This window comes from Danio rerio, chromosome 11 (assembly GCF_049306965.1).
Source record: "Danio rerio strain Tuebingen ecotype United States chromosome 11, GRCz12tu, whole genome shotgun sequence".
NCBI lineage: Eukaryota > Metazoa > Chordata > Actinopteri > Cypriniformes > Danionidae > Danio > Danio rerio.
The window spans coordinates 6,865,050-6,890,619 of record NC_133186.1 but is presented as its reverse complement, the minus strand read 5'-3'; the positions used below and the strand labels follow the sequence as shown (position 1 = coordinate 6,890,619).

The 25,570-nt window shown below is 35.5% G+C and overlaps 1 protein-coding gene across 7 annotated transcripts in view; it reads right to left on the bottom strand.

The window, feature by feature from the left end:
- pde4cb (phosphodiesterase 4C, cAMP-specific b) overlaps positions 1 to 25,570 on the bottom strand; it is a 135,963-nt gene that overhangs the window by 16,758 nt on the left and 93,635 nt on the right. For 4 of the 7 annotated variants that reach the window (XM_068224267.2, XM_073916272.1, XM_021479705.3 and 1 more), the window contains 5 exons: positions 5,115 to 5,291; positions 1,392 to 1,428; positions 769 to 839; positions 618 to 667; positions 372 to 484 (listed from right to left, as the gene is read on the bottom strand). In XM_068224267.2, coding sequence (XP_068080368.2) covers positions 372 to 484; positions 618 to 667; positions 769 to 839; positions 1,392 to 1,428; positions 5,115 to 5,291 — 448 coding nt within the window. Of the gene's footprint in view, positions 1 to 371; positions 485 to 617; positions 668 to 768; positions 840 to 1,391; positions 1,429 to 5,114; positions 5,292 to 8,236; positions 8,341 to 11,924; positions 11,992 to 12,109; positions 12,171 to 23,189; positions 23,726 to 25,570 lie in introns of those variants that run through there. The other 3 variants (XM_021479707.3, XM_021479706.3, XM_073916273.1) reach the window with 3 other exon arrangements.

The window sequence follows — 25,570 nt, the reverse complement described above, 5'->3', positions numbered from 1 at the left end:
AATCAGGCCTAAATTGAGCTTCTGTGATGTGAACTAGCCATTATTTGTGGACTGCTTCAAAACTGTTTAAATAGTATATTTTATAACCTTCTCACTTTTATTTGGGCTCTGTCCCAATTTTTGCAGTATACTCAAATAATAGGAAATAATAAAAAGTCAACATTTATTTATATTTAAATTATTTTTAATTTATTTAATTAAATTAATTAATTAATTTAATTTAATTTATTATTTATTTATTAATTTATTATTTTATTTATTTATTTATTATTTAATTTTCCTCATGCATACTTCAAATAAACAAAAGATAAAGAAAATTAACAATAGTGCATTGTGGTTTCCATTTTTGGATGAAATATTTCTTTAAATACCTTATTGGAGGCCATTTCACTGACGGAGTGACGTGTTTGCAGCGTCTCCAGCTGGTCCAAACACCAGTCCAGCTCTTCAAGAGTCTCGACGGTCAGTTTTTGATATGCTTCATCTAGAAAAACAAATCTCAGATGTCAAAACAATCCAAAATGTGTTACAATGAAACGCAAAAGCCATCTGCATCTCTGGTGACCACTATAAAATTCGGTGTACAGGTCTACAGCATTAAAGGTTAGACCACTCACCGGACAGGTTTGTTTTACAGGCAGATTGAGGGTTAGTGCCTGATGGTCTCCTAATATAGAAAAATAAAAATCAAAAAAGACAATTAATGTCATAAATCTTTTATTAATTCTGCCATTTACTAACATTTAGATATTTTGGCTACAGACTCACTTGTTGCTTCTGTCTTGCATGTGGGTTAAAGCTGCAACATTTCCTCTCACTGTACGTAGACTGGCAAGAACCTACAGCACACACACACACACACACACACACACACACACACACACACACACACACACACACACACACACACACACACACACACACACACACACACACAAATTCAATTCAACTTTATTTTTATAGTGCTTTTTACAACTTAAATATGTGTCAAAGCAGCTGAACATAGATGAAATTCAAACTCTAGTTCATTTGTCACTCACAAAATATTGAAAATTTGATTTATTTTTAATAAAATTAATATTTAAGTTTATTTATTTATTTATCTATTATTATTATTATTTATACGTTTTTGGCCTTCCACATATTAAACAGCAAAAATACAGTTCGATTCATTGACAAGGAACGATTAATTGACAGGAATAAATTGAATTAATAAAATGAATTTAAACCATTTTGGAATAAGTAAAAAATGTTGGAAAAGTAAAGTGCTATGAATATCTTCCGGATGCACTGTAAATGACTGTTTTTACTGCAAGGCATTTAGGTTGTGGCACATACAGTATATAGTATTGCATAATGTATATACTACAATTAATAAGCACCCAACTGACCTGAGCAAATGGCGTTACAATCATGTCCTCTCCATGACTGCAAAAGACAAGATATCAACAATAATTATCATTAAATTACGAATTTAACAAATAATGAATCAATAGTCACTGAATTTACATGTTTAATGCTGTTTTGCAGTTTGGTTTACATCACAAATCCCACTTTTGGGAATTCTTTCCCTGCTGAAAACTCCAGCATATGCTTTTAACCCCCTGGGGTCGAAGACCACGTATACGCATTCTGACAAGTTTTCATCTCCTAAAGCTGAAATGAACTTCAATTACTTTCAGTTTTGATTGTACAGATCATCTGTTAGGTGTCTAGTTTTTATTGTGTACACACAAAATGAGAACAAACGTGTGTGCTTATGCAAAACAAGGATAACCAGTTAAACTGTACTGCTATTTTGGGATTTCCACCTGGATTTTGCCTACCCAAATTTAAAAGATTCCCAAATCCACATGCAGAAGCGTAAATGCAAAAATTTGGTATCATTTTAAAGAACACCCTTTGAATTTTCATTAAACACTATTGAAAGTGTTTAAAATATCTGATGTTGTCTGTGTTATAATAAACACCTAAAAAAAGAGGCGCTTTTTATATATATATATATATATATTTTTAAACTTAAATTTGAAATGTGTACCTTTTAGGTGTGTGGTCTAAGTTGCTGTAATTAATTTTGGTGGTTCCGCACATGTCTGTAATCTTAGGAAAAATGTCTCTACCATAATCTATGCAAAAGTTATTGTATTCCAACTGATGAGAGGTGCTGTACAAGCCACAGGGATCGATCATTGTTTTCATATTTCACTTTTTCTTTTGTTTGATCAAACATAATTCACTGTGTTTGGACCACGTCAGACATATAAAAGGATTATTTATGCACATCACCTCAAAAACAGAGGAGAATGGCCCTAAAGCACAAAGGTTAAGAGATGACAGCTGTCTGTGCTATCTGGGGCTGCTTATTGATCATAAATGTATTGTTTTCACTTCTGCGCCATGGAAACACCATAATTCATTCGACAACTGTTTGATATGTGAATATAATTCAGTAAAAAATTGCTAGAACCGGAGGAGCACCGGTAAAAGCTTTTCATTTGATAATGGCCATTAAATCGAGTGATAACATTCGAAGCGGGTGGATATTTACACATCTACAACAACTGCAATTTTTTCACAATTCTATTCCATGTTTAAACTATGATAGTTCTAATTTTTATAAAAGTGTAAATAAATTACTCATATGTCAAAAAATGAAGTATTAAATAAGCAAGAAATCACGTAAAAGACAATAGCTAGTAGCTAGACAAGAGATGTGAATTAGATTTATTCACAAAACTGGAATATCGCATAAAACAACCCGGCTCATTCTGAAAATGTAACACCATATACATTTCTGGAGAGCGCCAAATACATCCCAGGAGCTACATTTTTTTCTGCGTTTTTTTTTTTCGCGAATCCACCAGAGGCCACTGTGTATGCTTTTTCACATCTCAAATTTCTCTCGCGAGTACATTTTGCGCCTGCTGTTCTCACGTAAATCCACCAGAGGCTGCTGTCGACTACTGACTGACTGACTGACTGATCGACTGACCCACCCTCTTCCTTCCCTAAACCCAACCGACAGTTTTAAAAAGCAGTCCTGAAAAAGAAAAGCCTTGGCCTGATTTTTACACGTACCAGATTTTTACCCTGATTTTTACCTCCTCGAAAGCACAGATGCTCAAGACCAGGGGTCTCAAACTCAAATTGGCGGTGGCCAAATCAGTGACTGATAATTCATAGGGGGGCCACTTTTAACATTTAAGCACAACAAAAAAGTGGAAACCTGATGTAATTGATGACCTTGGACATTCTTCCCTAGAGCAGAGGTTCTCAAAGTGGGGGTCGGGACCCCCCGAGGGGTCGCGGGACAATGAAGGGGGGTCGCCTGGTAATTTTCAAAAATCAATTAATTTTTATTAAACCTTAAGACTTACTGTATTTTATCAATAACCTACTGATGAGAAAAAATAGTTGTTTATAGTTACTATAAACTATATAGTTAGTATAGTAGCTTATAGTTACTAGTTCTATTGGATTGCGACTTCTCGTGTAATTACATTATACTAAAGACACAGCAACACTGTCAGATGCAACACATTTTGTAACACCAGGTTAAACTTTCTAGCCCATTTACAGCACTGACATACATAAAAAAAAACAAAGAATAGACTTGGGTCTATTGGTGTTTGTGCGTCATTGCATACAAGGTTTCTGTATTTATAACCACCACCTCAGAGAATATTGGGGGTCACGAGTCACTGGCATTCTCATTTTGGGGGTCGCGGGCTGAAAAGTTTGGGAACCCCTGCCCTAGAGTATCAAAGCTCCTTCTTTTTGTTTCTTATAGTACATGTTGAAGAGGTAGTTTAAATTGATACGAAAATACTACAATTTAATAATAGGCATAATAATAATAAATATTATTCTGTCCCAATCAATTGTTGCTTAACCAAACCGACAGCATAAGACAGCAGAAAGCAGATTGGGTAACTTTAGTGACTTTACTGGCAATTGTTCTTTTTTAATATCTTTTTTTTTTTCTGTAAAACTACAACAAAGAGGGGGAGAGTATATATATTGTACAACACAATACAGGTGGTATAAAACAGATTATAATTAAATGACCCTTAAATATTTTTAAAAATAGAGCTTTAGTAAAAAACAGAGCACTTACAGACATATATTTCAAAGATTAAATCAGCCCCAGAAATAATCTGCATGTGCGTTACTTTCGACCGCACACTAAGAGAAACCGAAAGTAACCTGAACATATAGTACAGTACTTTAAATGTTCAGTAGGTGGGGGGACAAAACCACAAGTGGTTATATGCGACTGCACAACTAAGATTGTGATGTTTCTTTTGGGGGACCGAATGTTTTTTATTTTTGACATCAGATGTGGGCCGGAGAGACGGGGGTGGGGGTTGCAAATGGTCCTGCAAGCCGGCAGTTTGAGACCTCTGCTCAAGACGAGATAATAATACCGAACCACTGTGATGACAGACTTTGGCTGAGGGATTTTAGAATGACCAAAACAACATGTCTGATGTTGTACAATGTGGTTGATCCACTGGTTTGTCCATTAATGCCTTTACATTATTTTCATTTCGGTTGTGTATCAAAAAAATCACATGACTTTTTGGATACACATGTTGACATTTTTCAAGTATTTATGTAAACGTTTTAGTCATTTCCTCTTATCGGATAAAAAGTTCATCCTACATACAGTAGTTATCCACATATTTAAATGTGTGTGCATCTTTTTTGTGCATTTCATTCATTCATAGATTCTCAATTGGCTTAGTCCCTTAATTTATCAGCATCTATAATGCAGCAGAAGCCCTTTCAGTCGCAACCCAGCACTGGGAAACACCCATACACTCTCACATTTACAGTCATACACTACGGCCAATTTAGCTTAATCAGTTCACCTGTAGTGCATGTGTTTGGATTGTGGAGTAAACCGAAACACCCGAAGGAAACCCACACCAACACGGGGAGAACATGCAACTCCACACAGAAATGCCAAATTACCCAGCAGGGGCTCGAATCAGCGGATTTCTTGGCATTTCCATTAACCTTTTAAATGTGATATTCCAAAATGCACATAAAAATAGGTGTATGGAAACATAGCTATTGACATTTTATCTTAATATGTGATGAATGCTTACAGCTCGCTGGCGGTCGAGGAGTTTCTGGACATCGTCTTGGGCGAGAGGTCAAAATCCGAGTCTGAGCGGTACAGGAAAGACTCTCGCCTCTGGCTGTTTGCCTGCAGGACCAGCCCGGAGCTCGGACTGGGGTCCAGTGAACTGCGACCCATCGACAACCCATTTTCCACATCGAAACTGTGACGGAAAGAAGGGAGACAAGAGATTGGTTACACAGTGAAGAAACATAGACTAAATACTGGTAACAATTTAAAATAACAGTACAGGAATAATCATGTACTAATACGTAAATTAAATATTGTTATGAACTAATGATAAGGAGTGCTTTAACCCTCCTGTCATGTTCACATCCTGCCCCTTACTTTAGTGTTCCCGGTCGAAATTGACCGGTCTGTTTTAACTGCTCTTATATTAGCACAAATATCATTTTCTCCACCAGAACAATGTCTTAAAGAAGTGTTTACAAAATTAGGCATAAAATAACTGCAATGAAAATAAAAATTGGTGCTGAAAATGTATTACAAAATGAACAATAAATGACAGAAATCAAAATACTTTGATTAAGACCAAAGAAATTGACATTTTAATTCATCTGAATGATTTATCAACCAGCAAAGCACAAACAAAATGCTATCCTTTCCCGTGTTCTAAGTGATCGAATTTTCAGTCCTTCAAGTGTTGTAATATAGGGAATAGTGACTGAGGGTATATACGGTGAGCATGGGCACAGAACTAGCCCTAGTTGTACTTTGGTCTATTTTAAAGCGGAATAATAACTGTCTCATATTATAAATTATATTTGTTTATAGCAATAATTATAATTGTTGCTCAGCTAAGCTAGAAGTGCTCCTGCTAGACTTCTGCTAGAAATTGGCTGAATAATAAAGAAAAAAGTAAAGAAAGAAAGAAGGAAAGAAAGAAAGAAAGAAAGAAAGACACACATAGATTAATTCACATAACAGACACCTAGTCTGTGTGAAGATATGACACACTGTTTTATCAGGAAGTTGATTCACGTTGGAGGATCCAACACTTTCACGGGAATTCATAATTTAGTGAGTAAGTGAGTGAATGGGTGAGTGGGTGGGTGGGGTAGTGTGTGTGGGGATGTTTTCTGTCTGATGAATTAATATAGCCTGGATACCCATTCATTTCCTATGGCGGTCACTTTTGACCGGGAACACCACAGGTGTAACAAGGTTGATTAAAACACTCAAAATTCAATGAAAGAGGTGCTCATCACTTTTATATGTTCAAATGCATAGTCTGAGGGACATCATAAGGCCTTGAGGCAATCAGATGTAAAACCCAATATTTATGAGTGATTTAAGTTGTAAATCATAGGAAGGTTAATCAAGAACTATCTTTAACCACAACATGAGTTTATGTGTGAATAATGGCTGCCTTGATTACTTGTTAGTTCATGTTTGTTAATGTATTAATTGTCACATTAGTTTAAGCTAAATGTAACTAACACAAACTCGTGTCCTGCTAATGCATCTTTATGTCATGACTTTCACATTCAATCCATAAAAGTTCACATAACTCAACATATTAAGTTGTTATAACTAATTGGCACAATAATTGTTTTACAGTTGATGAACTCATGTTGTAGTTGAGGTTAGTTCCTGATTAGTGAATGCCTTAACTCAGTGGTTCTCAAACTTTTTTCACCAAGTACCACCTCAGAAAAAATGTGTCTCTCCAAGTACCACCCTAATGACCAGTGTTAAAATAAAGTAGCGTAGTTGGCCAAATTAAGCAGCTACAGCAAAATATGAAGCTGATCAGTCGCTCTTATCAGTTGCATTCTAAAGAGTTAAGATGCTTTTAACTGGGTATGCCTGGAATACGCAAGCGAGTCGAGCTGCAGTTCTTACTCATTTTGCTAGCCTGTGGGTTAAATTTTGGCACTCATGTGACCGAGATGTAACAAAAGAATACGGTCATTTTTCAAAATAAAAGATTTTTCAAAATAAATGACCGTTCAGACTCAGATTATAAATAAAACTCAAATAATTAATGATTTTTTGTGCGGCCGGGTACCAATTGATCAGTGCCGGTCTGTGGGCCGAGGGTTGGGGAGCACTGCTCTAGCTCGTACAGTATCTGCTCTGCAAGCACCAAGCACATCTTTCTCTAGTTCTGCGCCAATTTAATTGATTTTTAACAGAGGATGACGCAATACACTAAAGTAAACATTCTAAGCACAACGCTTTGATCGTAGGCTTTAGAGAACAGCCAATAATGATCACATTTGAGTTATCGTATGCATCAAATGATTACATTTGTATAACATTTTTCTTTCGTTACTCAGTGATTCCTCCACGTACCACTAGATGTAAGCTCGTGTACCGTTCCACAGTTTGAGAACCACTGCCTTAACTCATGATTAGTTCATAATGAAGTAATGTTTAATTTACATTTTAGCACGTCATTATTCGTGTACTGTTATTGTTAGGTGCTACTGGAATATTAATAACTCCAATATTGATCTAATCTTTCATTTAAGAACAAACATAGTCATTCTTGTAGTTAAAACAGCAAGGACAAGTGTTGTTTTTAATATCACTTCTGGGAAAATCCAACCATAGAAAGAGAAGAACGTGTTTATTTTAATCCAGACTGGATATAATGGTTTCATTTATGATAGCCAGTCAATGAAGACCTCTGGCCCACAACCTGCCAACTTAAAAAGAGAAGAAACAGGCCTCCGCTGGACTCCTTGTAGGACTGAATTCAAGGACTTTCTGCTCTGATTCAGACTGACTTTAGAAGAAAGTGAGCTAGGACAGCTTGTAGTTTATTTATATCTGTGGTAAAGGTTCCGCGGCAGAGAGTCTAATTTTAGTTCCTCAGGTAAAATATTGCTTCACCCCATTCAGAAATATCAACACGTTCGCATGTAGAGAGAAAACAGAAACTCGTTTGATAAGGGACGTTTACTTGTTGTTTCGAGTACAGATATAACTTATTGGCTCAAACCCTAAACCTTTTAACTTACCGTAGCATTTCTAAAATATCAATGATAAGTTTCCTCAGTTCAAACTGTTTTAGTTTCAGATAATCACATGTATAATTTTGATGATTACAAATGTATTTAAAACAATCTATTTACTTACTGTGAAAGACGGACCTGAGCCATAGCTAGAATCCAAAGGGACTTACATGTAGTTGTGGCCTTTTGTGACTCGGCCAGTATGTAACCCCCTAGACACCAACCAGATCAGCCTTTGAGTAATACACTACAGTTGAAGTCAGAATTATTAGCCCTCCTGTGAATTATTTTTATTTATATTTTTAAATATTTTGATAATTATGTTAAACAAAGCAAGGATTTTTTTTTTTACAGTAATTCTGATAATATTTTTCTTCTGGAGAAAGTCTTATTTGTTTTATTTCAGCTTGAGAAAATCAGTTTTTAATTTTTGAAAAACAATTTTAATGCCAATATTATTAGCCTTCTGAGAGACCGCTCACACCCAACGTGCTTTTTGCATTGAGAGGCGCCTTTTTTGTGTTTTGCATGCTGCTTATGCACCCTGCACACTGCACGTTTTAACCACTTACGGGGGTCTGGTGCAATGCTGGCCCTTTAAATCTTAAAGCAAAAGTTGATGACGTCACGGCCGCAGAGTTAAACTGGTTAAAAACATATGTGTACAGACATCACGTGTGTGGTTGTGTAGTCTACTTCTGTTGTTTTGACTGTCAAGTACTGTACTGTAGACTAAGCACATGCAGGCAAGCCACCTTATTCACTAAGATGACAATAGTGTGTTTTTCAAACCTGCAACTTTAAACCAGTTTTTAAAATTTTGCAGCTTACAATAACAACAAAACAACAAAAACCTGTGCATTAGAATAATCCTTTACTTTCCTCTGTGATAACGTAACCATTGAGCCACTGTACTGCCTATTTTGATAAGTTCAGTTCACCTTCCTCCTGCTGTTTTGGATAGACTCTAAGCAGCTGGGCAACACAACAGCATTTATGAGAACCCCAGAGAAGTGAATTGGCACTGAGACACAGATGTTATCATTAAAGAACACTGTCCCTGGAACAACAGAGAGATTCTTTGAAAATAAAGGCCAAACACGACCCTTTTCTTTCTTTTAAGTAAAGTGAAAAACAGGTTGTATACATTTGTCCAGCCGGGCCCTGTAGCTTGACCTTGGCACTTCAGAGACGAGGGACCAGATGAAAAAACATGTGCCACAGGAAAAAAACGAGACGCAAGATGAGGCATAAAGTGCTCGGGTGGTGCACAGAAAACACTTAAAACAAGAAAACAAGCAACGTGTTTTCTCACTTTTTAAAGTAAAGTCAACGAATCGATTCAAAAGTGAGTAAACCTGTTGCTTTTAAAATCAATTAGTTGACTTTACTTTAAAATGTAAGAAAACACAATACTTTGAAAGCGATTGGTTGACTACATTAAAATGAGTAAACACGTTGCTTTCAAAAGCGATTAGTTGACTTTACTTTAAAAAGAAGTTGCTTTAAAAGCAGTTAGTTTACTTTAACAAGTTGCTTTTGAAGCAATTAGTTGACTTTACTTTAAAAAGTGAGTCAACACGTTGCTTTAAAGTGATTAGTTGAATGTAACAAGTTGCTTTAAAGTGATTAGTTTACTTTACTTTAAAAAGTGAGTAAACATGTTGTTTTAAAAGTGATTAGTTTACTTTACTTTAAGAAGTGAATAAACACGTTGCTTTAAAAGCGATTAGTTGACTTTAACAAGTTGCTTTAAAAGTGATTAGTTGACTTTACTTTAAAAAGTGAGTAAACACGTTGCTTCAAAATCGATTAGTTGACTTTAACAAGTTGCTTTAAAAGCGATTAGTTGACTTTAACAAGTTGCTTTAAAAGTGATTAGTTGACTTTAACAAGTTGCTTTAAAAGTGATTAGTTGACTTTACTTTAAACAGTGAGTAAACACGTTGCTTCAAAATTGATTAGTTGACTTTAACAAGTTGCTTTAAAAGCGATTAGTTGACTTTACTTCAAAAAGTGAGTAAACACGTTGCTTCAAAATCGATTAGTTGACTTTAAGAAGTTGCTTTAAAAGCGATCAGTTGACTTTACTTTAAACAGTGAGTAAACACGTTGCTTTAAAAGCAATTAGTTGACTTTAACAAGTTGCTTTTAAAAGCGATTAGTTGACTTTACTTTAAAAAGTGAGTAAACACGTAGCTTTAAAAGCGATTAGTTAACTTTAACAAGTTGCTTTTAAAGCGATTAGTTGACTTTACATTAAAAAGTGGGTAAACAAGTTGCTTTAAAAGTAATTAGTTGACTTTAACAAGTTGCTTTAAAAGCGATTGGTTGACTTTACTTTAAAAAGTGAGCAAACACGTTGCTTTAAAAGTGATTAGTTGACTTTAACAAGTTGCTTTAAAAGATGTTAGTTGACTTTGACAAGTGACTTTAAAAGCGATTAGTTATCTTTACTTTAAAAAGCTAGTAAACAAGTTGCTTTAAAAGTAATTAGTTGACTTTACTTAAGAAAACATGTTGCTTTTATATCAATAAGTTGACTTTACTTAAAATGTGAGAAAACCCATTGCTTTTAAAGTAATAAGTTGGCTTTACTTTAAAACTTTTGTAAAATCATTGCAATAAATTTATTCAGTACATTGACTGTGCAAAATTATGAAACTTTAGTTGTCAACTTAAAAGTTTCAAGTTACAGTAGCAGTAGTAGTAGTAGTAGTTTAAAAACAGCTAAGGCTCATTAGGGATACATGCCTCGTTCTGCATTTTTTCCGAAAAAGTAAAATACATTGTTCCACTTATATTGAGACAGTCCTCGCTGCAGCCTGCAGCTTGATGACATAGTTGACCAGGTCGTCTATACCTCCCCCTACCCTAAACCCAACCTTCACAGTAGCATGGGTGCTACCTTAGTGGGCGGTACAAGGTCCACTACGAGACATGCCCTTCTTCTACACATCTACAAGTTGCCGGCCCTTGTCATACAGATCCCCCATCAAACCATGGAATTAAACCCAACCAAAAGTGTTTTAAAAAGCAAAGACATAAACTGCACTGCGAAAAAAAGTTCCATTCCTTTATCTCTTAGGTATAAACTATTAGATTATAAATCATCGACTCTGTTAAGTTGTTTTGTGGTATTTATTTGTGTTGTGCAAATAACTCCATGAAAACTATCCTTTATTCATCAATAATATTTCTCTAGAAATATCATTAGTGAGAAAATATTTTTTTTTTTTTTGATGTCATACTGCCCTATAGTATTCATTTTCCCTAAAAACTGCAGTCAAACCTACAATTTTGAAGTTTTACTTTTTCCAATGAGCTGTGTTATAAAATAATCACACATCCAATTATTTTGATATTCAAGTCTTAATTTCATAACCATCAACATAACAGCACATTTACCATTAACATTATATATGATGCACAAGCATGGAGTTACTACTGTTTTCCTGAAAAACACACAGATATTAAATATAAGTCTTGTTAAAGACTTGCAGAACAAGCTAATTTATCAACATTTACCTGACACTTTTGTCAAAAGAGACCTACAAATAGGAGTATTTACATGGTGAGACAGATGATAAAATTAATTATGCTGACGGCAATGTACACACATGTATAATATAATATAATACAATTAAAAACTACAGGATGTTTTTTTCATTCTCAGAGTTCCAGTATCATGCAGAAAAATCTATATATTTCAACAGCGAGGGAAGAGCAAAGTTCAAATTACAAATCCTGAAGAGCAGTCTGATAAAATGCCTGGGTTTGTCTAATGTGGCAAATGTCAACAATGAACTTACCACAGTACGTGCTTTTCAGCAGATCTGGGTCTCGTCCGCAAGCTGATTGCCATCCTAACTCTCAAGACTATTAGTAAGAGACACATCCAGTGCCAAAACTTTAATTTACTATTTTGATTTGATATTTTTTATTTAGACCATTAATGGAAGCTGAAAGATTTTAAAGATTAATGCAGTGTTTTTACCATAAATACATCCAGTCCTCTCCTTTTCTCTCGTACTCTGACTGCATACACACACACATACACACACATACACACACATACAATACTGCTCTTTGCCAACACGCAAGTCACAACATGCCAGTAGAAGTGGACAGATTTATAGAATACCACAGAAACACGCGTCACACAGCTTCAGGACCAGACACGCTTTACAGAGAAAAAAACAAACATATATATATAGTCAAGTATTTGTATATGTTTGATTGTTTTATTTGCATCATTATTTTCTTTACATAATTAAATAATCCTTCAACTGCTTTTTTGGTATTGCTGTAAAAATGTATATGCATATATTTTTGTAGGTATTCATTCATTCATTCATTCGTTCTCTTTTTAGCTTAGTACCTATTTTAATCAGGGGTTGCCACAGTGGAATGAACCGCCAACTTATCCAGCATATGTTTTACACAGCGGATGCTCTTCCAGCAGCAACCCATCACTGGGAAACACCCATACACACTCATTCACACACATACACTATGGCCATTTTAGCCTACCCAATGTAAGTAATTAATAATAAGTTAATTTAATAAACTTTATAAGTTTATAAGTTAATATATATATATTTGGTGAATTTGAACAAATTAAAGTTTGACACTATTTACAAATAACACTAACATACACATTTAACAGTAACACTTTACAATAAGGTTCATTAGTTAATGCATTTTCTAACATGAACTAATCATGAACAACACATGTACAGCATTTATTAATCATAATTGAACATTTACTAATGCATTATTACTATCCAAGTCTGTGCTTGTTAACATTAGTTAATGCACCATGAGTTAACAAACTAACAATGAACTACTGTATTAACTAACGTTAACTAACATGAACAAATACAGTAGTTGATGTGTTTTTCATTGTTTGTTCATGTTAGTAAATGCATTAATTAACATTAACTAATGAACCTTATTGTAAAGTGTGATCCATTTAATTGTCAAGTTTGATGCTTACGAAGCATTTGTCAATTCTGTGGTGAGTTTTTGGAGAGGTCTTATTTACACACAAATTAATCATAATGCGCACATATATTCGTATGCTTCATTAAACCCAACGACTCAAAATTGTTTACGCTGGTTTTTACTGATGTGTTTAAGCCAGCTGTGCAAAATATGAGCCAGTTCTGTACTGACTCTAAAAACAACATGTGCCAAAAATATGCACAGGTGGCCCTGAATATTGATATATGTGAACAATGGATGGAAATAATCTGAGAAGGACAGCAGAAAGAGAATCAGAAAGGGCAAGCTGTGAGCTGATGTCAAAGCTGGATTTATTTGTGTGTTTACATTTTCCTAAATTATTTTCTAAAGTTGTAAATAAAGTAGAGATTTAAGAACACATTTTATAATTAAATACTAATTGTACTTGTGACAGTCAATATAACGGCTAATAAAAAGAAATCCATTCAGTTGATCTGGGGTGTGTTTCTCAGACAACGACATAACTCGTGGCTGAACTATCACAGTACGATGACAAGTCGAGTGACAAGTGTTTCCAAAAACCGTAGTTTCACTGTTGTAGATCCATCATTTGAACCATGTTAGTTATAACCATACACTGTAAAAGATATAGACGTATCTGTGACATCACCCATAGGCTTCTGAAGAATGCAAAAGAAGCTACCAGTAGGCGTGGCCAACCTTCGGCATTTTGTTCGCATGTCATTGCACCCACCAGGGCATACCAAACAAGGTCAAAGAGGCGGAGCTACAGACACCTGCTAGCATTTTGCTTAGACAGGCTTTTCTTTGGGAGAAAAGCTTAATACTTCATTACCTGCGACTCCTTTGTGTTCTGACCACATGTGCTTGGTTGTTCATCATATCAATGCCTATATGCCTTTATGTTTATGAAATCGATTATTAAAGCTAAATATCTGATCAAATTATATTCCAAACTTCAAGTTGATACCTCAAAAAATAAGCTTTCAGTAAGATTTACAGTTGAAGTCAGAATTTTTAGCCCCCCTTTGATTTTTTTTCTTTTTAAAATATTTGCCAAATTATGTCTAACAAAGCAAGGAAATTTTCACAGTCTATATGATAATATTTTTTCGTCTGGAGAAATTATTATTTGTTGTATTTCGGTTTTTAATTTTTTAATGAACCATTTTAAGGTGAAACTTAATAGTCCAATTTTTTTTTTCTTGATAGTCTACAGAACAAACCATGGTTAAACAATAACTTGCCTAATTATCCTATCCTTCCTAGTTAACCTAATTAACATACTGTAGTTAAGCCACAAAATTTCACTTTAAGCTGTATAGAAGTGTCTTGAAAAATATCCAGTCAAATATTGTTTACTGTCATCATGGCAAAGATAAAATACATCAGTTATTAGAAATGAGTTTTTAAAACTATTATGTTTAAAAATGTGCTGAAAAAATCTCCCCATAAAACAGAAATTGGGGGAAAAATAAAAAGGGTGGCTATTAATGCAGGGGGGCTAATAATTCGGACTTCAACTGTAGTTTGAGTGCAGTACCAAACATGACCACCAATTGACATTCAGTTTCCATTGGTGACCCTACAAGGCTGCCCCCTTTTTCCATGTATGTTTTAAGGAATAGTAACTATATTTTCATACTTTTTTTACAATATTCCTAAAGTAGACATCATATTCTAAAGTAGCAAGGGCAGTTTGGTGGTATTTGATCTGAATTTAGCCTCTAAAAATGTGAACATGTAGATTGCTGTAGCAAAGTAATGCTTTACAATAAGTTTACTTGTCGCAAATTTATAAATAACTGTTGCTCAGTAATTAATCTCAAAAATCAGTCACCAGATATAGAAAGTAGACATTTTAAGCTTTTAAATGACATATAGTTTGTCAAGATTGCTTTATGTTTAGACTACGATATTATAAATATCGTACCCGCATAGTCACAGTAAATTCAATCTAATACTCTTTCTACATAACAAAAAATAAACAAAAATATGCGTTCATAAATATTAGATCTTTCCATTGATTGTTATGATTGCTTTTCTTCCATTAGGATTTGATTGCAATCTAGTGAAGTGAACTTCAAAGTGAAACATGGCCAGAGTCATTGCTGTGGTCTGTTTTCTGCTCATGTGTGAACCCAATGGCTCTGAAACAAGGCATTACACACAACTACTTTGTGACCAGTGTCATTAGGTGCTCATGTTATGAAAGGAGATGTGGGACGATGAGATCAATAAGCTCTTGGTGTGATGAGCGCGATGAGAGGTCTGCAGTAATAGAGGGCAGTTCTTCTCCTACGATGCACTTGTGCCCTGATTCACCTGAAGCCCAGCTGTATTCCAGAGCTCTGGCTCTAGTGTCTCTGCTGGCGCTGATTAGGAATCAGTCTTTATTTGGAACATTGCTTCGATCGTGACAGGACAGGATGCATCAGCTACTGAGCAGAGGCAATTAAAGTGCTCAGTGGCCAGTCATAAAGACGCAATGCATGATGGGAAGAAGGGCGGAGAGCAGCTTGGAGCATTTGGCGGAGAGAGGGATGGATCCTGAGTAGAGCGGCAGATGTGGATGAAATCGAAATGTTCCAATAAATGAGTAATTCAAGCACGGTCGCTGCCACTTCCTGCACAAATTAGGTAAAACCACCAAAAAAAAAAAAAAAAAAAAAACTGAAAAGAAAAGTTGGAGTCAGTTGTCTTATATCTTAGATGAGCCACATTAAGCATGTCCATTTTTTGTCTACACTGAAAAAAGGGTTTAGGTGACTTTAATAAAGTGAGTAAACCCATTGCCTTAACACAGGGGTCACCAAACTTGTTCCTGGAGGACCGGTGCCCTATAGATTTTAGCTTCAATTCTAATCAAACACACCTGAACAGGCTAATCAAGGTCTTACTAGGTATTAAGGGTGTCACGATCCTCCAAATCCTCGATTCGATTACATTTTCGATTCTAAAGTCACGATTCGATTTTCGATTATGAATAATTAATTAATTAATAACGAATTAATTATTAGTAGCCTACCGTTTAAACTACCTGACTTGCATGGTCTTTGTTTTACCCATAAACAAATCATACAGTAAATGAATAAAGGTAAGTTACACACATAATTACCACCTGTCAATCACTTTTTTCTGCGGGACTCGTGAATAAGCAGTGATCTGTGTCGTTATAATGGCGTCGGTAAAAAAGGTGCACAACCAACAGAAACCAGCCAACAACGTTTTTTTGCAACGGGTGCGGGGCGGAGGAACGCGATGCGCCCATCGTCTATCATCCCAACCGTAATACGTACATAGCAGAGCTTGCAAACTGTGTTTTTTTTTTTGTCGACAACACGAACGTTGTCAACATAACTCACTGGAAATCCAAAATACTTCCACACCGGCGACTTCATTGAAAGAGGAGAGGGTTTAAGTTCTGTCGACGGGTCTCCTGTATCTGCAGTTCAACAAGCACTTCAACAAGCATGTTTTTTTTCCCGCTTGGCAAGCCAAGCTAACGTGACATGGGGGCGTGGCAGCATCGACGATTCTATTTTTTGATTCGAAAATCGAAGTTGAGCATAAATTTCGATCGATTTCGATTAAAAATCGAAATCGTGACACCCCGTATACTTGAAACATCCAGACAGGTGTGTTGAGGCAAGTTGGAGCTAAACCCTGCAGGGACACCGGCCCTCCAGGACCGAGATTGGTGACCCCTGCCTTAACATTATTAAGTAAATGAACTGTGTAATTCTAAAACAATTAGTTAAGTAAACTTAACAGTTCTAACATAATTACTCACATTTTTTAGGTAAAATAAACCTGCCAGTTTAAAGGCAATAGGTTTACTAACTTTTTTTTGTTAAAGTAATCACTTTTTACATGGTAAAATACCACACAATTCCATTATGTTGTCCCAACAAAAATCGATTAAGTCAGGGGTGTCCAAACTCAGTCCTGGAGGGCTGGTGTCCTGCAGATTTCAGCTCCAACTTGCTTCAACACACCTGCAAGGATGTTTCTAGAATGCCTAAGAGCTTGATTAGCTAGCCCAGGTGTGTCTGATCTTTGCAGCACACTGGCCCTCCAGGACCGAGTCTGGACATCCCTGGATTAAGTTAACTTAATGACTTAATAGCTTTTACAAATTTAAGCGGATTGAACATAACAATTAAGTTGTCTCAAAAAATCGAAAAAATTATTGTTTCAGATTGTTTTAAATAAGTAGTTTGAACAATCAGCAAAAATCTTTTTCTATTTTAACCCCTCGCTACAACCACTTTTGCTTTTTTGAGGGTGCTTTCACACCTGTTAATCGATTCATTTGTTCCAAAACAAGGATTAAAATTGCTACAATGTTGCTCTTTGTTCTTAATGTGGTTCGCTTTCACACTGCAGTTTCAAAACAGACCAAAATAGTTAAAACATTTTATAGCTAACACATTTATGTTTGATATTTTTGCCAAAGAAAAAATCATTAATTATTTGCAAATATTTTGGTTTAAAGGGATACTTCACAAAACAATTAAAATCCTGTGCCCATTTACAAACCCTTCACTTGTCATAAACCTGATTCAGTTTCTTTTTTGTTGTTGTTGACTACCTTGCCTGCAAATGCAGATGTGTTATGTCATTGTTTTTTTAAGCGTGTGTAATTGTTAGACAAGTCTGATATTCTTTAATTGAAATATCAGTAATTATTCAAAATATCAAAAAGAAAAATTATATATATATATATATATATATATATATATATATATATATATATATATATATATATATATATATATATATATATATATATTTACATTAAATCATTTCTTACTAATTGTCTTGATAAAATGTAACCTTAATTAATTAAGCATGCGAATTGATCTGAATTGATTAATAAAGAACTGTTAAATGTATTTAAATTATTTATTGAATCTACATTAATCAATTAAATTGCCTAAAAATTAAAAGAAAAATTAATCTCATATACATTACTTTTTAGCAGAAAAGTATTTTAATTACAGTAACTAATTAACACTACTTGTTTGAATAAAAATGTTAGAAAAGGGTTTTAAGCAAGCTAAAGAAAAAATAGATCTTTGTTAAAACAAGATTTCTAACTGTAGATTCTGAACTACGCCATGTAAACACACACACGTTTTTTTTCCAGGTCACTAGCAGAGGCCGATCATGGCAGACTGTGTTGCTGTGCATGACCGTGAGTGACGTGAATTTGCTCTGAGATAAAAGACTGGTGGATGTGTTGCAGATAAAGACCTGCATCATATTTCATACCTGCATTATAGTATCAGCGGATGCTTTGACTGAATGTACTTCTAAAGTTCTGTTTTGGTTTCTCAGCTCTCATTTCTTGCTTCTGAAGAAAATTAAATGGGACTGATTTCATACATGGCATACACCTTTCATATCATACCGACTCCTTATCGCAGCCTACTTTGAGAAACTTCAAACAATAACATGGAATTTGCAAAGCATTTTTGTCATAATGTTTATAATTTCCACTGCTTTTCATTTTAAACATACTTTACAATAAACAGAATCTGGCTATTTATGCACATAAATTGTCTGTGAAAATGTTTGGTTTTCTGTGCAATAATTGTGGGAGTATAGTAACTAAATTTAAAACATAAAAAATGAGCAGGGCTTTTTGAGTTGACTTGACTTTTAACCCAAGTACTGCACTTGACTCGATTTAAGTTGAGTCAACTAAAAAAAGCTCTGCTCCTTATAATTTTTAAGATGATTACATTTTTGTAAAATTTAAAGCATTATTAGATCCACTTGTTTGGTAAGTCTCTCATATACTATATATTTACTAAAAGCAAAAGCGTTAGTTTACAAACTGTATTGTACATAAATTATATAAACATTTGAACATTAGTCAATAATATTACTGAAATTGACATAAAAACTGAATATATATATATATATATATATATATATATATATATATATATATATATATATATATATATATATATATATATATATATATATATATTTATTTATTTATTTATTTTACACAGGTAAATAAGCAGACTCAATGATAGGCTAAAAATCTCTAGAATTCTGTGATCGCAGGTATCGTGTTGGCCTACCTTTAACAAATCTATGCTCATTAGAGAAACTAGAAAAGCTTCTATACCAGCATTTGCAGAAAAAAAAAATCTTTTCAGATGTTAATTAGAGGCTAAGTTCAAATAAAAAACCATCAAACTTTCCATACTACTTTAGAACTGTGTGTCTACTTTAGAAAATATTGTCAAAATTATGAAAAAATATCATTTATATTCCCCAAAACATGCACAGAAATAGGGGCGGCCTTGTTTGGTCACCAATAGAAACTGAATGACAACTGGTGGTCATGTTTGGTACTGCACCCAAACTAAATCTTACTGAAAGCTTCACTTTTTTATATATATTTCTTCAAATTTGGAATAAAATTTGTTTAGATATTTATATTTTCTGTAAATCTAAGGCTAAAACAAGTTTTGTAGAATATTGTATGTAATATAATGAAATATACATTTATTGTTATATTTATGAGCGAGGCAGTGGCGCAGTAGGTAGTGCTGTCGCCTCACAGCAAGAAGGTTGCTAGGTAACTGGTTCGAACCTCGGCTCAGTTGGCATTTCTGTGTGGAGTTTTGGTACAGGTGAATTGGGTAGGCTAAATTGTCCGTAGTGTATGAGTATGTGTGTGGATGTTTCCCAGAGATGGGTTGTGGCTGGAAGTGCATCTGCTGCATAAAAACTTGCTGGATAAGTTGGCGGTTCATTCCGCTGTGGCGACCCCGGATTAATAAAGCGACTAACCTGACAAGAAAATGAATGAATAAATGTTATATTCATTTATTATTATTTTAACTTCAGCTACAGTCTGACACTTGTCTTTAAACAGACAAGAAGCTTAAATTTCTGCACCAAAGTGTTAAAGATTGACAAGCCAAACATGTCATTTTACGTTTAAAAAGTGGAGGCCACAGTTAAGGGGTTAAAATCTCTTAACCCAAAAAGAATTCATACATATCAGTCTACAATAACTTACTGTTATTACACCAAAACTGCTGAGAGCAACGTTTAAATGAATATGTAAACGTGTACTTTTACACTCACTCACTTTCTTACAGCTAAGTCCCTGATTTTTCAGGGGCTGCCAGACCGGAATAACCCACCTATTACGCTGGCATATGTTTTATGTGATGGATAAAGTGTTTCTTTCAATGACAAAATAAGAATACAACTGCATTTACAATGGAGAGAAAGCAGATAATTACTATTAATTCATTAATTTTCCTTCGGTTTAGTTCTTTATTTATCAGGGGTCACCACTGTGGAATGGACCACCAACTTATCCAGCATATGCTTTTATGTAGCGGATACCCTTCCAGCCGCAACCTGGTACTGGGAAACGTTCATACACTCTTAGCGTTCACATTCACACTCAATTTAGCTTACACAGTTCACCTATAGCCCATGTCTTTGGACTGTGGGGGAAAACGGAGCACCCGGAGGAAACCGACGTGAACACTGGTAGAACATGCAAACTCCACACAGAAATGCCAACTGGCCCAGCCGGGACTCTAACCAGCGACTTTCTTGCTGTAAGGTGATAATGCTGACCACTGCACCACTGTGCCACCCCTAATTCCTATAAATGTTCTATCCATTTTATTTAACTGTCTACCTAAATTTTCAATTAATTTGAAGAAAGGTTTTATACTTATTTGAAATCTTTTTTTTTTTACAAAAGCCATATGACATCATCTAGAAATCTAAATCAGCCAAGTAATCTGCAATAGAATGTAAGTTTTCTCATTTGAATGGTTTACTTAACCATTCAGCCCCACCCCAAACATACGCAATTGGTGGAGCCAGAAGTTGAAATGTCAGACTGCTCAAATATTTTGATAGCGCCACAGAGCCTCGTTGTCCTCCTTTTTAGTGTAAATCCACCTACATTTTATCTGATTAAAACAAAATCAGAAAGAAAGGTTATCTTTTAAAGATGCCAGATGCTAGGTTTCATCAGTTACTGACATGGACAAATAACGAACAACACATTTATTACAGTATTTGTTCATGTTTGTTAACGGAAATACAGTTGTTTATTATTAGTTCATGTTAACTCACAGGACATTCATTAATGTTTTGGAATTTGGATATTAATAATACATTAGTACATGTTGAACTGTGATTAATAAATGCTGTACATGTATTGTTCATTATTAGGTTATGTAGGTAAATACATTAACTAACATTAACTATTAAAACCTTATTGTGCCCCCCTGCCCCCATATGCTATTGGCTAGTCAAACAAGCAGCCACATCCCTAAACATATGCAATTGGTGGATCCAGAAATGTCAGACCGCTCAAATGAATATTTCGATAGCACAACAGTCTCCCTTTTAGTGTAAATCCATTTAAATCTAGCTTAAAAGTCTGATTAATGGGATTTAAACTAAGGATGCTTTCACACCTAGACTTTTGTTTCGGAACCTGTCTTGTTTGCTCAGTTCAAATGTTCGTTTGGCATATGTGAAACCAGAAATCGTGCTCGGATCCGCACCAAATCAATGGGTCCGAGATGGCCTGAGGTGGTCTCAGCTCGATTGAAACAAACTCTGCAGCGGATTGATTGAGAAAGCAAAACGATCCGAGCCCGGCTAAATCACAGTGTATCATAGATATGTAATAGGCATATATGGCTATAAGAAGAGAGAATTATGAGTAGGACGAGATGTCATTCCTACAGGTTAGTGTACGTTTCATGTTAAATACGAAAGTGAAAGCATGTTGAACTATTAACGAGAGCTGTTTATCCGTTAGGAACATTAACCAAACTGCAGTCTAGCCAAGAGCTATGCATGTGAGAGTCTTATCTCTGATTTATATCTGGTGACGATGTCTGTGGGTGTCACCATTCAAAATTGAAGCGCAGCTTTCCGCTTATAATGTCTTATTGCCCATCGCCATAAATTAAAATAAGGACTCATGACAGATGAGCGGGACTCTGCAAAATAAACCATGAAACTCTGACCAATGTAAGGAGAGTTACCTCACACGTGACTTGTTTTAGCTCTTTTGGTCCGTTTAGAAACTTTGCCGTGTGAAAGCGAACCGCACCAAGAACAAAGAGCAACATTTAAAATAATTTTAGTTAGCTTTTAAAGATGTCAAATGCTAGTTTACTTACAGTAACACGCATACACGATTTCAAACACAACTTATAAAATCATTTCAAAGCCCCTGCCTCCATCTGCTATTGGCTAGTCAAACAAGCAGACTCACCCACAAATATATGCAATTGGTGGATCCAAAAATGTCAGACTACTCAAATAAATATTCTGATAGCACCACAGTCCCTTTTTAAGTGTAAATCCACTTAAATGTAGTTTAAAAAGTCTGATTAAAGTGGCATTAAAGCAAAACCAGAAATAAAAGTTAGCTTTTGAAGATGTCAAATAGTTTATGTACAGTAACATGTATAAACGATTTCAAACACAACTTATAAAATCATTTCAAAGCCCCTACCTCCATCTGCTATTGGCTAGTCAAACAAGCAGACCCACCCCCAAACATATGTGATTGGTGGATCAAGAAATGTCAGACTGCTCAAATAAATATTCTGATAGCACCACAGTCACTCTTTTAGTGTAAATCTACTTAAATGTGTCTTAAAAGTCTGATTATTGTGGGATTAAAACACAATCAGAAATAAAAGTTAGCTTTTAAAGATGCCAAATGCTAGTTTACTCACAATAACATGCATAAATGATTTGAAACACAACCTATAAAATCATTTCAAAAGCCCTTACCCCCTTCTTCTATTGGCTAATCAAACAAGCAGCCACACCCCCAAACGTATGCAATTGGTGGATTTGGAAATGTCATAATTCTGACAGCACCACAGTCTCTCTTTTTAGTGTAAATCAACTTAAATATAGCTTATAAGTCTGATTAAAGTTACATTTAAACAAAATAAGTAATAAAAATGAGCTTTTAAAGATGCCAAATGTTAGATTAGGTACAGTAACATGCATAAATAACATAACAGAAAGTAAATAATATGAAATTCAGTTACCGCCTGCGTTTCTGCACAATGTCAATTGGACAGTTGACAGCACACGGGGAGCCGCACAGATTGACACTCCGAACTTTGAAAGTGCGGTCAGCCGGTGGAAGACAGCCGGTTGGCAAACTCATCTTTTCTGCAAGTTTTCTCTCCAAAAATCAGCTCTGTAGTCTGAAACGCATGCTTCTCACTGCAGGTTTACTGTCGTAGAAGAGTAACGAACACATGAAGCCACGCACACATGACTGAACTCCAGTAAACATCTCGCATTTGCCTACTCCTCATCCTTCAGTTTAAAATCCAATTGACTCATTTTATTCCTCATATATACAGTATGTACACTTTTTTTTACAGACTGGAAAGCTGCTGGTAATTAAATGTACAACCAATGATAATACACAGGCAAAGTTTCAAAGTAACTAAGCTCCAGAGTACTCTCTCTCTCTCTGTCCTCCAGCAGTTCAGACAGCTGAACTCATATACATGCTGCATGCTGGCCTCATAGGGGTGTGTGTGTGTGTGCGTGCGTTTATGTTTATGTGTGTTTGTGGGACTGGCAGCTGAACTGTGAGTCACAGCCCATGAAGAGGGCGGGACTGCCAGATGACTGTCTCTGTGTTAACTCTTTACTGGAGACTACACTTGGAGGCGATTCATAACACAGTTGGATTTATATAGCAATACCCTGTACAGATAATGTTCCTTGAACTACAAAAAGATAGGAATGTACTATGAAGTACATCGAAAGTAGTGAAATTTGTTGTAAAGAAACAGATCGCTAACAAGTTTAAAAAGATTTACTGTCAAAAGTAATATACATTTAAGGAGTTACAATCTTCAATAGTGCTTTTTGTGTGTTTTAGCATGTTAGTAAATGAAATAGGTTAATTTCTTTAAAGTATGACAAGGGATTATTTAAGTATAATGATTTAAGTTTTACTTTAAAAAATGTTATTTAAGATTTAAAAATGCATATGTATATTTATACAACAGTTCTGTCTGGTTCTCGAATCTGATTGGCTGATAGCTGTGAGATATTAAAGCAATATCAGCACTCATACAGTCTCTTTACCCTTGTGTATGAAGCCTGGTTTATACTTCTGCGTCAAGTGATCGCCATGACCCACGGTGCATGCTACACGCATAGCTGTGCATTTATACTTCTGCGCGCTGTTTCTGTTGGTCTGCAATAACACTTAAGAAACACTAGATGGTAGTGAGGTGTTTATGTTCCTCTGTGTCGAGTTTCTTCGCTGGTGTTTTCTTTTTTCTGAGCGCTTCCTTAATGTACAAGTGGCTCAAACTCGCTCATTTTGAGGCAGGAACTGGCAGACGTGCAACGACTTTAAGGAAGTTGTGTAAACACTAGGGATGTAACGGTATTGTAAATACCGTCATACCGAAATATTATTTTTTTTCGATATTACCGTAGTCGCATGACTCGGTAAAACTATAGGTCTTCTGAGAAAATTTGCTCAGGCAAATGAAGCGAACGGGAGGTACCGGAAACTACAATTCCCATCAGCCCAGGCTTGGCCATAATCCCTTGCGGTCTGTTGTCGCTACAGATCCAGTAATGCGGAAATGGAGTGTGCTGCTAGAAGCGGGGATCAAAAAGAGCTGGAAAACCCTAAAGCGGGTGTTGTCGCCGCGCGCGTACTGAATAGCGGTGTTGTCGCACGAGTTCTTATCAGCTGTGTTGTCGCGCGCGTACTGTAAAGCGGGGACGGAGGGTATGTCGCGTCGCGGGGGCACTTTTGATCATTTTGGAAGAGAACTTTCTATCCAAGACTAAAAAGGGCATGTGCACTGCACAGGTTGAGCACTGTGTGTGCACGTGCCTGCAAGTTGGGGAATACGACTAATCAGTCATGGGGACTGCAGAAACACAGCACACTGTTCAGATTGATGCAGACATGAGATGTCTATCTCACTCATGGTTTGTCCTCTAAAGTGGGGGAAAGACAATGCACAACGTTCCACATTGCTAACAACCTGGGCCAAGTCATATCTCTCTTGTCCCAGAAACCTCAGTCCCAAATGAGAGGGTTTTTTTCTGTTGCAGGGGACATTGTAAATACCCAGAGATACCAGCTTTTACCAGATTATATTTATATGATAATTTTCCTTTAAACCCATCTCTATCTAAGTGAGTGAGTGAATAAATGTTGAATGTGATGAGTTTTCAACAATACTAAATTGAAACTTAATTTTTTTACATGGTTTAATAATTTTTTGTTATTAAAATTGAAGTTCCTGTTTCAAAGCTTACAGATAGATGACTAATTTGTATGTCATTGACACTTTTGGCACTTTTTTGGAGTATTTTCATAAGTTTTGTTTTTTCCTGTAAATGATTCAATAAATACCGTACCGTGACATTCATACCG